The sequence below is a fragment of the Puma concolor genome, chromosome A2 (genome assembly GCF_028749965.1).
Source record: "Puma concolor isolate L17-30 chromosome A2, mPumCon1.1.hap2, whole genome shotgun sequence".
Classification (NCBI taxonomy): Eukaryota; Metazoa; Chordata; class Mammalia; order Carnivora; family Felidae; genus Puma; species Puma concolor.
Window position 1 is genome coordinate 29,041,895 of NC_141668.1, and position 16,371 is coordinate 29,058,265.

The 16,371-nt window shown below is 36.4% G+C and overlaps 1 protein-coding gene across 2 annotated transcripts in view; it reads left to right on the plus strand.

The window, feature by feature from the left end:
• IQUB (IQ motif and ubiquitin domain containing) overlaps nt 1-16,371 on the plus strand; it is a 121,995-nt gene that overhangs the window by 52,401 nt on the left and 53,223 nt on the right. The window contains exons 12-13 of one of the 2 annotated variants that reach the window (XM_025929906.2): nt 278-463; nt 4,154-4,434. In XM_025929906.2, the coding sequence (XP_025785691.1) occupies nt 278-463; nt 4,154-4,336 (369 nt within the window). In that variant the 3' untranslated portion in view covers nt 4,337-4,434. Of the gene's footprint in view, nt 1-277; nt 464-4,153; nt 4,435-16,371 lie in introns of those variants that run through there. The other variant, XM_086691177.1, reaches the window with a different exon arrangement.

Sequence of the window (16,371 nt, forward strand, 5' to 3'; positions counted from 1 at the left end):
CCATATATACATGTAAGGTAAAATTAGCATACTGGATGAAATATATGCAGCTTTTTCTGGGTTAAAGATGCAGTCATGACTGTGAAACTGATAATGTAGTTTGGGCAGAATGAGCAGAGGTTTGGAGAAAAATAAATTGTAAGAAGCAACTTCATGAATAACGTTTCTCTTTTAAAAATATACTCTTATAATGTATTTCTTCAAGTAATTTAATAATCTTAAAGAAATGTTATATTTAGAAGAAAACATTATTTTTCAAATTTGTTTTGACATGCAGCTAGAAGATATTCAGTACCTGATAGAGAACATCTGGGCATCGCAGTCAGCACTCAGTGCCTGGAATGATCTCCATGATCTGGTCATGGTCAGGTGGGATAAGTCCTTGGAATGGTCCCCCTGGAACTGCATTCTTCTTACCAAAGATGAAAGCATTGCTCATCTCAAGCTAACAAGTATTGAAGAGGTAAGAAAGCAGAGAATTTATTTGGGGAACTCATTTAATCATTGAAAATTTTAGAGATAGTGTGACTGCTTTTTACTACATTCCAAGGATAATTTAAATACTTCCATTGGATTAAGAAACAGACTGGATAACAGTAACAAATATGTGGATGGTGTGTATGGCTGAGATTAAAATTAAAGGAAGCCAAGGCACGGAAAAGGACAAGATAAGAGATCAGAATATCTTACAAGTATCTAAACTGGATATCACTCTCTCTTAATAATAGCAAGTTGAAGCACATAGTTCCATAGTAAATTCCATGCGGACAGAGGTTTTATTTAGCTTATTCATGTCTGTATCTCTAATACCTACACCAGTGCCTGTCCCAGACTAGGGGTTTACTAAATATTTGTTGAATGAATAAATGAAATAACAGATAGGTATTATGTAACCTAGACTCTGCCTTTCTTTGATTAACCATCATGAGTCTGCCTAAAAAGCACACTAAATTCTCAAATTTTGTTCATAATCTTGTGCTCTAAATGGCAATTATACTGATGGACTATGGTTCTGAGGCTCCAGTTTTCATTTTCTCCCAAATGACTAGGAGTGGGGAAAACGCTGTAAAAATTCAATACCATTTAATTTCATTAACTTACAAGATGCAATCTGTAAAACATTTCAATGAACAGAATTGAGTTCATCAGAGAGCTTCATTTACATGAAGCAAGCTTAGGACCCAACAGTTGATAGTGATTCTCTGCCTTCTATTGATTAAATTCCTATACTTTGAATTTCATGCAAAATGTCAGTTAGGAGAAAATAAAGAACTGACTTCAAATATAATAGTCACTTTGAATGGTGCTATTCCCTGCTTGTGTTTTTACTGGGTAGAGGGGAGGGTTTAAAGAGGAGGAACTAGTTAAATTTGTAGTTTTTTGGAATAATTTTCCAGTAGAAGTCAGGCTAAGAAAAATTGCACTCTAGGGATTGAAAGAAAGAGCAGCAGAAATTGAAGCTGTGTTAAATATTATATTTAGTAAACTAAGCTGCTTCATAAATATGTAATCACTCGAAGCATAGCCAATACTACAATATCATTTCATCTAGGACCTATAGTGGGATTGAAGTTCATTCCCAAAGCTGATATTCTACTGTTTCAATTAATCCACACACTCCCTTTGTGTATTTAATCAAATTAGTGTAGTATCCAATTAAATGTTCTATTCACATGCATTCCTAATTTCTGGATGCCTATAAATTTCTATAAAGAGAGCTAAGGTTCTCAACCAGACAAACTAAAAAAAAAATGCCTTTTTATGGTTTTGGACTAGGTGTAATCTTTTATTAATATTCAGCTTTTTAAAAAGAATAGTTTGTATCTTGCCGCAAGTTAAAGTTAAAGCATTTCTAGAATTTCCTTAATGCACAGAGATATTTGCTTTCTCAGTAAGTAAAAAAATACTCAAACGTTAAAATAATCTTGGCCCCCTGTAATCATGACACAAGTTATAGGAAAAGTGTGGAAAAGACTTCTGTTCTCTGAACCATAAATGAGGCAGAGCAATTTCTCATGGTACACACGTTGGTCAAAGCAGGAACAACAATGGATGTAAAGTCAGGAGATCTGACACAGTATGTCCCCATTTCTGTCACTAACAATCTGTAGGACGTTAACACCTGCCCTCTTTGCTTCACAAATTTTTATAAAGTTTAGCTAAAATCATGGAATCAATATAGAGGATCAGAGCAGCCTTGGTTGAATTCTGGCTCTATCATTTATGAACTGGGAGAAGTTGAGCAAATTTGTCAATGTCTTAGTGCCTGTTTTCTCATCTATAAAAGGGGATGATATGAAAAGGGAAATAATATAAAAAGGGGATAATATATATTGGATATTTTCCATTTTATATTATTCTTTAAGAGTTGCTAATTGTTCCTTTGCTTGTATGTACCATAATATGCTTATCTCACCTTTAATGATTGTTTTTTTTTCTATAAAGGTACTTTGAAAACTTATAAAGATCTGTACATGTATAATTTAATGTTGAATAACAGAAGTGTGTTAGTTTTTTGTTTTTTTTTAATGAAGTAAGGACTAAGAAGTGGTTGAACATAGTTAGATCAGTGCAAAGGATGAGTATTATGCCCTGGTAAATTGGTCTGTAAAAAGGAAACTTTAAGCCAGGACACTCCTACATGATACTCTCTGCCAGAATGGTGTGTCCTTTAGCTCCTTTCCTGCAGGCTCTCTTTACATTTGTTTTGACACTATGGAGGGTCTTTAGTGAGGGATGTATTACTTTTAGAAAACAAATTCTAGGAGGAGGTACAAGTAGTGGTTTAGTTGAAAAGAAGGGTCGATTAAGATTAATAAAGGAAACAGATGGTATTTATTAATTCAACTAGGATTTTCTTTTGAATGTGCCAGATACAGTGCTAAGTGCTTGGAGAAAAACAAAGATGTGTAATGGACACAATCATTGTTTCTGTTGTATTTAAGTTTGGTTGGAAATAACAGACTAAGCAATTTATAATGACTTAATTAAATGTGAAGTTAATTTCCTTATCAAACAAGAAGTTAAGTCCAGATGGTGGCTCCACAGTGCTCTCAGAAACCCAAGCCCTCTAACTTTCTCTTCAGCCATCTTTAACCTTTCACTTTCATTCTCATGCTTGTGGAGTCTTAGAGATAAAATAGCTCATTCTCTTAAAAAGCTTTCTTGTAAGCTTCATCCAATGGCTTCTGTTATGTATACATGTATGTATAATGGCCTGAAACTTGTCACATGGCCACCCCTAGCTAGAATAAAGGCTAGGAAAGCTGAGCACATCACACAATACAAAATAAGGCCCTTCTGCAAAATCAGGCCTCTAAATATGAATAGAAGAAAGAGTGAATATTGGTTGGCAACTAGCAGTCTGCCACTCTTAGTAGAAAACAGATTATCTTATACTGTGGCAATGCTACATAACAGAGAAAGTTCAAAGTATGCTATAGCTGTGGAGAGACCAGAAGCCTAAATATTAATTAAGAATAAAAATGGAAAGGTACAGAGACTTGATAAAGGCAGGAAGGTTATTTTCTACTTAAAGACAGAAAATGGACTCATGAGGTGGGAATTAAGTAGTAAAAAGGGTGAGCAAAGGGAGGTTTATATTGTCACAACACCATTGTGATCTTTGTTTTGGACAGGGAGATAAGTACCAGTCTTAGAAAAAAATAATTCAAGTTGGTAATTGTGTGGGTGTTGAAGTACATTTAAAGAGAGAACCAACGTGACAAGATCATAATTCAAAAATATTGATATCTACCTTGTGGTGTTGAGAGACACATATATGAAAAAGACCCAATTTGAGCCTTTAAGGAGTATTTTTTTATCATGGAAAGACTCTTGAGCAAATAGTGAAATTCAAGACAGAATGAACTAAATATTATAATTAAAATATATAAAAGTACTAAGTACCTGCAAGTAAGGAGGAATGAGGGATTAGTTTGGACTCAGAGGTCAGAGGGAGAGTCAGGAAAGGCCTCAAGTTTACAATGTCATAGGAGCTGAGCCCTGAAAGATATTAGACAAAACTGGGAAGAAATATACTGTGGGCTGAGAGAACTGGTATACGAAACTGAGACATGAAAGTGTTTTTATTTTTTTACCTGGCAAAATATATCTGTGACATTTAATAGAACTTGATTTTCTTTTCTTTTAGGGATATGAACCCTCGTTTATTCACAAGATCAAACACAAACATATCCTGGCTAAGAACTATTTTTCTCAAATTCCAGTGCTGGCTTCATTTATACTTGATGATGGTGAGATAGATGAGATCAGAAAGAAATATCACTCAGAAACAACACCTAAGATTATAGTGTCCCAGAGACCTAGTCCCTAGAAGATCCAGGAGTGTTTGATGATCAGCACTTTTGTCCACTGCTAATAGAGTAATAAGAGACCACACAATATGGAAATAGAATTTTATCTTTTTATTGATTTTAATTGTTTTTTGTTTCTCATATTATCATAAGTTGTATAAAGATAAAACATCCCTATATAAATGCTTTATTGTTACACAATTAGTGATCAATTGAAATATAGTTTTGTTCCTGAAATTAATGTTTTAAGGTAAAGAGAACATTTTATTCTTCACATTTTTACATTAAAATATTTAAAATCTCAAGTGCACTATATTAAAACCAACAAACAAAACCTAGGCTCAACTTTCAACTCAAGTAATTTATTTTAAGGTAAATGTAGTTATAGAAGAATAGTCAGTATGTGGATGGGAGGAAACATAGAATTCCATTTTTGAAAATCTTTATAGGTAAGACAAAAGATGCTATGCTTTAATACAGTAATGTGAATCTTCACTTTTTATCTTCTACTTTTATCTTCCATTCTTCCTGAAATCCCAGTAAAACAACTGGAATTATTTATAAACAAACAAATAAACGCATTCTATGCTGGAAAACAGGGTAAACGGTAGAACTATCTTTTACCTTGGGAGTAAAACTGCCAGTGGGGCAATGATGAAATTCTGTAGGAAGAATAAACTTGGTTAAATAAACTATAGCAACCCCTTTCCCCAATAAGCCAAAGGAATAACCTTAACCGCATGCATGTCAGACTTACAGTGATGAATAAGAATGTGTGAGTCAGTCTTAAAAGGAGATTGATGGCACACTCAAAATAGGAAAATTCAAGGAGGGTTTATTTACAAAGGGCCTTATTATAAAGTGTGGGCAGTGTGTAGGGAAACTAAAGGAATAGTGCATGAACCCTGGGCCAGTACGAGATAAGCTGTCTCTACTGCTAGTCTCCAATGAGCCTGGGGAGGGAGAGGTCTGAGAACTCAGAGTGTAACGTAGATATATGAGAGGATCAGAAAACAACTGTCAAGGGATGGCCAACCCTAGATGGTCTCAGGAACTGGAGAAATAAATACTCTAATTTCATACTTCTCCCTTCCTCCAGTCTCCTGCTTGCATTTCCCATTTATAGAACCCAGAAGTAAAGCAAGAGAAATAGAAGTCTGTTGGAATAATTCATGCAGCTCTGGGGCAAAGAGTAGAAGAGATAATGGGAAAAGTGGAGCTGGATGACTAAATAGAAGATACTTCGCTAGAGAGAAAGAATTTAAAGTGAAACTCTATAACTCAAGTAGCAGTATTTCTCACACACACACACACACACACGCACACACGCACAATAATTTGGGGGTGGGGTGGGGGGAGAATCTCCTAATTCCAATCAGTAGATAATGAGCTGTTCTCTTAAGTTTAGTGATCAAGGAATTCAATCTAAATATTAATATTTGTTCTATATAAATATTTGCCAACATTTCAACAACATATTTTGTAGGATATCTACAATTTTTTTTTAATTTAGCAAAATCGTGGTACATGGCAATTATTTGTAAGGAACTAAACATCAAAGGAACAAAGTGCTATAATGCTATTAATTTCAAGGTTTCATGGACAATTCAGACATTCTGGGAACTTTCTAAATGGTGAATTACAGATGGGGTTAGACTGATCACTGATAAACAGGTAACAACTTAAGGCAGACCAGAGTGGGTTTACACTGGAATGTAAATTATCAGATTTTCACAAGACAATGTAGGAGAATGCCCCATCTTAGAGATGGAAGGGTGGGGAGGCAAGCAGCAAGGGAGAAATATTCAGATAGGGACAAATAAGAGACTTTGAGAATTCTTCTATTTGCCCCAAGGGCGAATCAACTGACTAGATAGCGTTTGCTCTTAGTATAGAAGATTTTGGAATACAACAAGGAGGGGTGGACCAACCAGAGCAATTAAATTCATTAATGGAAAGGGGCAGTACCTACAGGGCTGGGAGAATAACCATTAAGCGGAAAACACAGCTCAACAGCAGAAAGACTTTCCTCAATAAAGTCAACTATTCTGGTAAACACTTTTCAATCCTTCTAGAACTACTTGTTTTACACAGCTATCTGAAAATCCACAGCAGAAGGGACGAGAAGAGGGATCTGGCTAGAGAGCCATCAGTGGGCGGAGTGGGGGCGGAGGGGGAGTCAGGTTGCTACCCACTAAAATTTTAACTCCAGCATACTGGAGAGCAATGACTTGTTGAGCAGTTAGGTTCTCCTGCTTCCATAGTATCTGCATTCCTCAACTTTATGGCCTGATGAACATATTTCCCTTAGCCCACTAACTAAAATGAAGCTGTAGAAGGTGTTTCCTTCTTTCTCTTTTATGAAGACTGTATTATATGGTTACAGGCCTAACAATAGAATAGAACAATATTTTACAAATTGCAAAACAAGCTGATCAAGAATAGTCACTATATATATGCGTGTATATATATGTGTGTGTGTGTGCGCGTGTGTGTGTATACGTGTATATATATGTGTGTGTATGTATACACATATATACATATGTATATGTGTATATATATATATATGTATGTATAAATATAGTGACTATTCTTGATCAGCTTGTATCTATCTATCTATCTATCTGGATTAAAAAATTAAAAAGGGACCCTTCTGAGGAATGATATTCACATAACAAATCTCTTCATTCATGTTAAGGATATTTGATAGCATTTTTCGTCCTTTGGGGAGAAATTGATACTGGGAAAAAATTGCTATTACCCAGATAAACAATTGCTAAATTCCCAAAAACAACACATAAATGGCAATGACCAGCAGGTTTCATTCTTGAAAGAGATTTGATGGATTAGCTCAACATAGTTCCCTAGAATTTAGAGGAAAGGGACAAAGTAATGAAATAGATGAGCAAAAATAATAAGTTTAACGAACTTACTAGAAATAACAATACACTAGAAATAACATAAGCCTAGAATGGAGTAGAAAAGGAGAAGCAATTAGCAAAGAGAGATTTAAAGCCGATTTTCCCAAGCTAAAAAGATCTATAACCTTAGCTGTATAAAGAATCTACCAAGTACTGGGAAAATTAACATACAGACACACATAGAAACAAACTCATGGTATTTCTGAATTTCAGGAATATTGGACAAATTCCATAAGCATGCAAGTTGGAGGGGGAAAGTAGCCACAAGAAAATAAAATCAATAGCAGCCTCATAGATTTCTGTTACCCAACACTAAATGCCAGAAGGAAGGAACATTTCTATTGAAGGATTTCGAATTTTGAGGGTAAAAAAGATGATTTAAGAATTTTACTTTTGGGAAAATATTTGTGAAGATAGCAGAAAGACATTGTTAAGCAGAAAGCATATCATGAATCTCTATGTACCCATTCTGTACTCCAGCCAACCTTAAAACTATAGAAGTAAGGTATGGACGTGACACCGTATATGAGAAAAGGCAGTGAGCACTGCAAGTTCAAGATCCTTTCTAAATGATCATTTGTGTGGTTATGAAACAATGTAATGGACAAAAATAATTCCTCAAATGAAAATCTATACTGCAAAAAAAAAAAAAAAATCAATCTACCAAAATAATACCCTGACTATTCCAATTAAATGTCTACTATAGGAGCATTCAGAGGGATAAAAGTGTTCCAAGTCTTTTTAATGGGAGAAGTTTCAACAGATAGATAGGAAAGTAGATATTAAAATATTTAGTTAAAAAATTTAAAGACTAATGCTAGCAGAATGAAAATTGAATTATAAACTTCACGTTTCTGGAGGCAAAAAGGGAACAACAAACTTGAAAACTATTATGAAATAAAGCGTTTTTGTTTTTATTTTCTAAGGTGAGCAGGAAGAAGTACATATAAGAAACCAGGTTAAAAAATCACAGTGCGTAAATTCAGATAGGTAAAGTTATCTAGTAAAGGATAGTTATTATCATAGTGTATCCAAAGAGTGAACTATTTGCTGTGTACCAGATATATACCCCAAATGGAATGACATAGAAAGGTTAAAAATAATGATACTTTGTAAAATTGCAATAGTCATATGTAAGCAGACAACAAAAAAATAATGGTAGCAATATTAATTTCCTGGATGAAACTGAGAAGAAAAACAGCAGAGCAAAGAGAGTTACTTTATCTTGATAAATTATTATTCACAGTATAAATGAATAATTAATCTCCATGTTAGATACAAAAGTAAGTTTAAAAAAAGTCATTTGAAAGACAATTCTCCATAGGCTTCTTGCACTTCTGAATGTCTTTTGAGCAGAGGTAGTAGTTGAGCAGAGGTAGTAGTAGAAAAATAAGTTTTTCAGACTTATTTTGAAGGATGTTTGTGTAGCAAGCAGTCTTGGAAGATAGGGATAGTGTTTACTGTTCACTATAAAAGATTCAGAGTCTCTAAGCCCAGGATTTCTATCCTGCAAACAACTCACTGTGTGTGCATGTGGCGTCTGGACCTTGTATCACCCTGGTGGAATTAGGGCAAAATGCTGATATTCTGGCCGCTGCTATTTCTGTGAACAATAGATTCTGCTTCATCCCTGACCTAGGAGTCTCATGTCTTCCACTCTCATCTACGAAATTCCAGCAGGCAAATTTGTTAGCATCTCAGACCCTTTGCAGTTCTTGACGCAGATAACCTTAAAAATGAAAAAATCGTGAGTCAAGAGGTAGAAAATGTTTCTCCTCTCTTTCCAGGGGTACTGGGTGACTGATTGCAATTCTTCATCCTCTTGAAATGTGGCAGGATTATGTAACATGCTTTGCCCAAAGTATTATGCAAGTAAAATTGTCTTGTGTCGCAAATGAGCATTGAAAGAAAGAGTAATTCTAAAGAAATATCTATAGATATTCCTCTAAGAAGTAGAAAAAGAGTGAATCCTCCCCAACTCATGAGGCCAACATATCCTCGATACCAAAATTTGACAAGGATAGTACAAGAAAATGATAGGCCACTTTCACAATGAATATAGATGCAAAAATCCTAAACAAAATATTAGCAAATAAAATTTAAAAACATATTAAAAGATAAATAATGTCTTTTGCTGGATATTCTTCATTTGCTTCTTCAGATTTCCCTTCCACCCTTCTCTTCTCTGTTGTGTGCCCTTAGAGGCTGCTCTTTATGCACATATCAGTGAGTGTATAATGTCCTCCAGTTGCATCTGGTCAGTGGGAAGCATCAGCAGGACATCTGAGATCTGGAAGACACACAGAGGTTGGGTATTTATTCTCTTGACTCCTATCTGATTTTTGGTCTGTTGTCAGTGACTGCATTTATCTGCCGGAGGCCGTATCTCTGATTGTATGTATGGTCAGCCTTTCTACTCTATAACTCTTTGAGTTCTGAGACTCATTCCTTTACTCCTTCAGCTTATGGGTGAATTGCTTTCTTTCGTAGCTAGGTTGAAGGTGCTTCACTTTTTTATTTTGATTTCCTTAAACCGTGCCCTTTCCTTTGTAAACCCTTTTCTAAATACTTTTCAAATTCACAGTTTGAGTGTGCCTCCTGGACCCTGACAAAAACAGTAACTGGTACCAGGAACAATCCGAGCAAACAGACTTTAAAATGGAATCTAGGCTTGGGCTGCTCACATATTTGGAGAGCATATGGATAACCTCCTTGCCAGGGGGAAATAGGACACTGGTAATGTGCACCATGTGGTAGCATCATGATAACTCAAAATATCACAAGTGGTGGTGCACAATGGGGTGCATGTGGAGGATAAGCATAGGGAGATCAAATGGCTGAGCCAACTAGTCACTTTGGTGGCAAAGATTATGGCATAGGATGGTACTTCTTACAACTGAAAGGGTTCATAAGGAAAGGACAGACTGAAAGCCTTGAAGGTCCAACACAAGGCCCAGATAGAAATTCAGAAAACCTTAATGATAACTCTAAAGAAATTACTTATCTCCTGTGTTTACCTGTCAGATGTAACTTGGGATTAAGTCTAGAGCCTGACTGGAAGGTTTACAGAGTTATACTGTTAGTAAAGTGTGTACCCAGGCTAGATCACATTAAGGTAAGGATAGTGGTGAGGAAGAACAAACAAGGTATGGTCGGGTATGGGTTAGCCTATATACTGAAAGAGTTGTAGGATCATGTCAGTTTTTATCAAGAGTTAGGGGAGCATGTATAAGAGTTTATTCTAAGACTATTAGACCAAAAAGGACAAAACAAAAGATTGCACCAAAGCAAATTCATGTTTTTGCCTAGAATTCAGGATTTACTGTGTTGGCTTGAGGCCCTGTGAACTGCTAGATATGTTTACCACTAGAAAGTGACCTATATCAATGACCTCAAAATGCAAGAACTTCCCTCGAAAACATCATTCAGGAAAATGGGTTGGTGGGGTGGATCTATTATGTGTGACTTTCTCAGACACCCCTTAGAGGTGTCAGTACTACACAAGAGGATCTTCGCCAAGGCATTAAGAAATGCAGTCGTGAGTGTGTTACCAGCTTCCCTGAAAAGCTCTGTGGTGGCTGTTCCCTATAGGCTGGAGATGACAGTGGGAATATCGTTATGGAATTTGATAACCTGATTTTATGGGAACAATGTGATCCCCAACGCTAAAAGCCGAGTGGTGAAGCTTAACCATCGGAGAAAAAGAGGGCAGAGTTATAATAAAAAGCCCTAGGAGCAAAGTGATTTACCCTGAAGAGATTTATAAGGATGATTAAATGATAATCAGATCCACGGGGATGAAATGGACAGTCATATTCATTTTCTAGAGCTCCTGTAACAAATTACAACAAACTGAATGGCTTAAAACAACAAGTATTTCTTTTCTCACAGTTCTGCAGGCCAGAAGTCTGAAATCAAGGTGTTGGCAGAGACACTCTCTCTCCAGATGCTATGTCAGAGAATCTTTTCTTGCCTCTTCCAGCTTCTGGTGGCTCCAGGCATTTCTTGGATTCTTTGGCTGTAGTATTCCAATCTCTGCCTTTATGGTCACATGTGGCCTCCTTCTCTTAATGTGCCTGTTTTCTATTCTTCTGCCTCTTATGTGGATACTTACCATTGGATGATTCACTAAGTGATGACATTACTAAAAAATGCCCATAATAAACTGTATGTTATCAGATTGACCCAATCATAAAGTTGAATGTACACAGCATCATTCCATTGTGAAGTGGAAATTGTATATTCAAGAACACCCTTGTAGGTTTAGAAGTTACAAGTAAACCACATGAAGTAGATACTTCAGACTCCCATGTTATATACTCCTACTGCTTTCCCCCTTACCCCTCAACAAACAACTATGGCTTCATGGACAGTTGCCTATGACCACTGAAATGGAAGGAAAAAAAGAATTGGTTTACAGAAGGATCTTCACACCATAGTGTCAATAGATGATCCAGTTTAGGGAAAGGTCTGCACATATGCTTCCCACTTTACTGCAGCTCCACTTTGGAACGCCATGGAAGACACTATAAAGAATTCTCTTGAAGGGAAGACTTTCAAGTGGCACATCTTGTTATCTACTTTTTGTGCAATGGGAACATAGTTGGTGGTATAGATCTACAGAGATCCATGGGCAGTACCTACAAGGTTAATCAACTGGAAAGAGACTTAGAATAATATTTTCTTTTTAATTTTTTTAACATTTATTCATTTTTGAGACAGAGAGAGACAGAGCATGAACTGGGGAGGGTCAGAGAGAGGGAGACACAGAATATGAAACAGGCTCCAGGCTCTGAGCTGTCAGCACAGAGCCCGACGTGGGGCTCGAACTCACGGACCGCGAGATCATGACCTGAGCTGAAGTCGGCCACCCAACCGACTGAGCCACCCAGGCGCCCCTAGAATAATATTTAAAACTTGATGATAAGGAGTTGGGGGGATGCATGTGGGTAAGCATGTCCTATGTAAGTGCACTCCAGATGGCATCTGCTGCAGAGGATGCTGTCAGTAATCAAGCAGACAAGATTATTCCTCCTATGTATCTCAATCAGCTTCTTCCACCAGATTTCTGGTGTTTGCTCAATGGGTTCATTCACAAACCAACACTGACAATATGGATGGAACTCATCTATGGGCTTAACAACAGGGATTTTGCTTCACTTAGTCCCATTTGGCTACAACCACAGCCAGGTGTCTAATCTGCCAATAGCAGAGGACAATAATAAGCCACAAGATGATAATATTCCCCAGGGAAACCAGCTGGCAATCTGATGGATAGTTGAGTATATTGGATCTTTTTTTATCAGGGAAAGGGCATTCTCATGAATATAGATGTTTAATATGCATATGGGCTTGTCTTCCTTGCTTACAGTATTTCTGTCCACACAATCATTCATGGACCTACAGGAAGTATCACTTATCATTATGGTTTCATGTATTACATTACCTTCAACCAAGGACTCATTTCACAGAGGAGGAAGTGAGACATTGGGTTCAGGCTCACAGAATTAACTGGTCTTACCATGTCCTTACTACCTAGAAATATCTGGCTTGATTAAATTCTAGAATGACCTACTGAAGGGTCAGTTATGGCATCATCGGAGTGACAATACCCTGAGGGGTTGGAGTGCTGTCTTACAGGATGTAGTATATGCCTTAAATCATTGGTCAGTATATACTGTCTCTTTCAGCCAGAATGCATAGGCTGGGAAAAAATGGGCAGAACTAGCTAGTGGATGTTGCTATCTCTCCTATCCTAAAAATGCACAGAACTGGGAACAAAAGATAAAGCTGAGTGTGACCCCTTTCACTGTTATGCCATGTAATCTACATAAAATTATCACTGTTCATCCTTTCAACCTTGTACTTGATGGATGAATGGATAAAGAAGATGTGGTATATATATATGTGTGTGTGTGTGTGTGTGTGTATACATATATGTACACACACACACACACACACACACACACACACACACACACATATATATATGACTTTCAGAGGGAAAACTGAAAAAGTTTAGTTAAAATAATATACTGGGGGCTCCTGGGTGGCTCAGTCGGTTAAGTCCGACTCTTGGTTTTGGTTCAGGTCATGATCTTACAGTTCATGAGATTGAGCCCCAAGTTGGGCTCTGTGCTGACATCATGAAGCCTGCTTGGGATTCTCTCTCTCCTTCTCTCTCTGCCCCTCCCCCACTCACACTTGCTCACTCGTGCATGCATGTGTTTTCTCTCTCACCCTCTCTCCCTCTCAAAATAAATAAACTTTAAAAATAAGACTAATATACTGGATGCTCTTTGCTTGAGAAGAATGTATATTCTGTTGGATGATGTAGTCTATAGACGTCCATTATATGCAGCTAATTGATGGTGTTGTTGAGTTCAACTGTGTTCTTACTAATTTTCTGGATGCTGGATCTGTACATTTCTGACAGAGGGATGCTGAAGTGCCCAACTATAACAAAATAATCCTAATTCCTCCCTTCCATCCCTTGTATCATTGCTGTCATTCATTTCACTTACATATAAGCATACATAAACATATATATGATATATACAAACACACGCAAAGTCATTTTGCTACTGTTTTTAACGAAATGTTATCTGTTAAATCAATTAGGAGTACTGTTCTAGTAGGTTGTGACTATTTGCCTGTCATTCTCTCCAATATAAGGTTTGTCTGTGACCTTACTTCTGTTATGGATCTAAAAAGAGTTGTTGATTTTTCAGTTGGCTCAGCTTTTTATTTGTTAGGACAGAGTGGGCACTTCTAAGCTTTTTTACATGCTGTACCCCTAGATGTTCTGGGCTTGGAAGGAATTCTAATAATCCTTTTGCCAACTTAAATTTAATGTACTGCATAATTTTAAAAACATTTCTTCTGTTACACATCTAATACATATAAAATAGATTAAAATATTACCAATAAAAGTCAATTTAAAAAAACATATACTCAATTTTCAGTCTTAATGATTCAGGAAGAAATATTTCCACTATAGTCATTATATGTATGCATTTATATAATCAGGAAAGGAAAATACATACTCTATAGAGAATTATGAACTTCTCAATATGAATAGTTTGTGATAATGACAATGTCTGCTTTTCATCGCATATTACGGACAGCTATTGCAAGATGTTTGTGAAATCTACACTGAATTTGAACTTCTTTCCCACATATACTGTAGAATTAAATTACAATTTGAACAAATACATGCTAAGAGTGTTCTCAGATTCTAGAGAGCTGATATATTTGCATTGTGTCAAAACTGAAATTAAGAGCATATCAAAAACTGAATTGAGCAATGTTTAATCATTGCTGATTCAAGTGACTTGGAGTGAAGATCAATATAGGGGATGCAGAAGCAAATTGATACTGAACAGAGTGTAAAAGTTTTGCACAAGTCCAATGACTATATTTTTCTGACTCTCCAATAAGGTAATATACTGGAGTTTAGTATTTCCTGCTAGTATTGGATTTGTGAGTTGAATTAGGTACAAGAACAAGTAATGAAAGAAGGAGACTGGATTATTTTTCCTTAATAGCTTTTCAAATTGTTATCTATATACTTACAGATATGCATTTTCACACCCTGGATATTCCCCTTGTTTGTTTGGTTGGTTGGTTGGTTGGTTGGTTGGTTGGTTGGTTGGTTGGTTGGTTGGTTTTTTTCCTACCTTCTCTCCCATGCCTCTACTTTATTCTAATCTTATTTTATTTTAAGGCCAGCCCAACTGTACTTCATGATGTGGACTAGTTACTGTGCCTTAGGGCCACAATGTTAAGTAAAATGCTATCCATGCCCTAAAGGAACCTATGTAGATAGATAGACAAATAATTGTGACCTTTCTGTGCTTCTTCATCCATAAAGTAGGCAATACTTCTTAACTGACTGAGCCACCCAGGCACCCCCCAAGTAGGCAATAGTTCAGCAGCATGATTGTTAACAATTAAGACTGTTTATGTAAAATATATGGGAACAGAAAATGTTAAATATTTGTTAAATGAAGGATTAAAGTTTGCTGTCTTTAAGTGCTTTTAAAGACAGCTTAATTTTCTTTCTTTTATGATTTCATATGCAGTATTTTGTTGGGGGACACGCAGAATTAGGTCTTACCCTCTAATGATGGGTCATCTGTTTTAGTGGCCTGCATGCTTGTTAACAGTGCCATGGCTCTGTGGGAATTTGTCCAACAGCCAGCACATGCTAATTTGACCTGCAACTCATCCCTTACCTTTATTGTTTCCTTTTATTCAGAGCTCTGCTTTAAGCAGAACTCTGCTTTCTACAGTTAAATGTTCCCGGTGTATAAAGTGTGAACAGCTACTGTGATACTTTGCAGCTATGAACTTTACGAGCGTTCAAGAGGTTATTATGAACTTCCTGTGGCGCTTCCTCAGAAAAAACCCATCTTCACAAGAGCTTTCTCTGTAAATTGTTTGCTTCGTTCTCTCCGCCACTCAGCTTGGCTCCTCACTAATGCTGTGTTTGGCAGCCTCCAGTGGTGTTCCTAACCTGCATTTATCTTTCCCAAGTTAGAAGCAGCTGGGCAATTTTAGGAAAACAACAACTCACTAATTCTTTCATTTCTAATTTGTAAAGCCAGTAATTCTCTCAAACTTTAGGATCCTGGTTTGGCTTTGAAACAAAGAACTATATATGGTCTTAAACTTTCTAGGCTTTAAAATTTACAAATATCCTCTTAATGTGAGAGTTTTAAAAATACCAGTTACTGGAATAACAAATATTATATACTGTGCTAGCTCTATATTCCTTACCTGTTTTTACGTTCACATGAATAAAACCAACTGGAGTTGGTCTCACATTGTAAGAAACTATTTCATTTGTATCACACACAGCAAGTAGCCAGAAAAGATCCTTGAGTTGAAAAAATTTTTAAGTTGCTTTCAAGTAAATAATAAAGACTTCTTATCTGCTAAACAAAACCCCCAGTTGTTTTATAATAACGATATGTTTTTGTAATTGTTTTCTTTGGAGAAAATTCTAGAGAGATTATTTTTAGAATGAATTTAATGTCTGCTGGTTTTCAAACTTTTAAATTACATTATTATTTGACTGAACTGAACTCCTCTTGATCTGCCTTTTAAACGATCTTTTCCTTATAAATAAC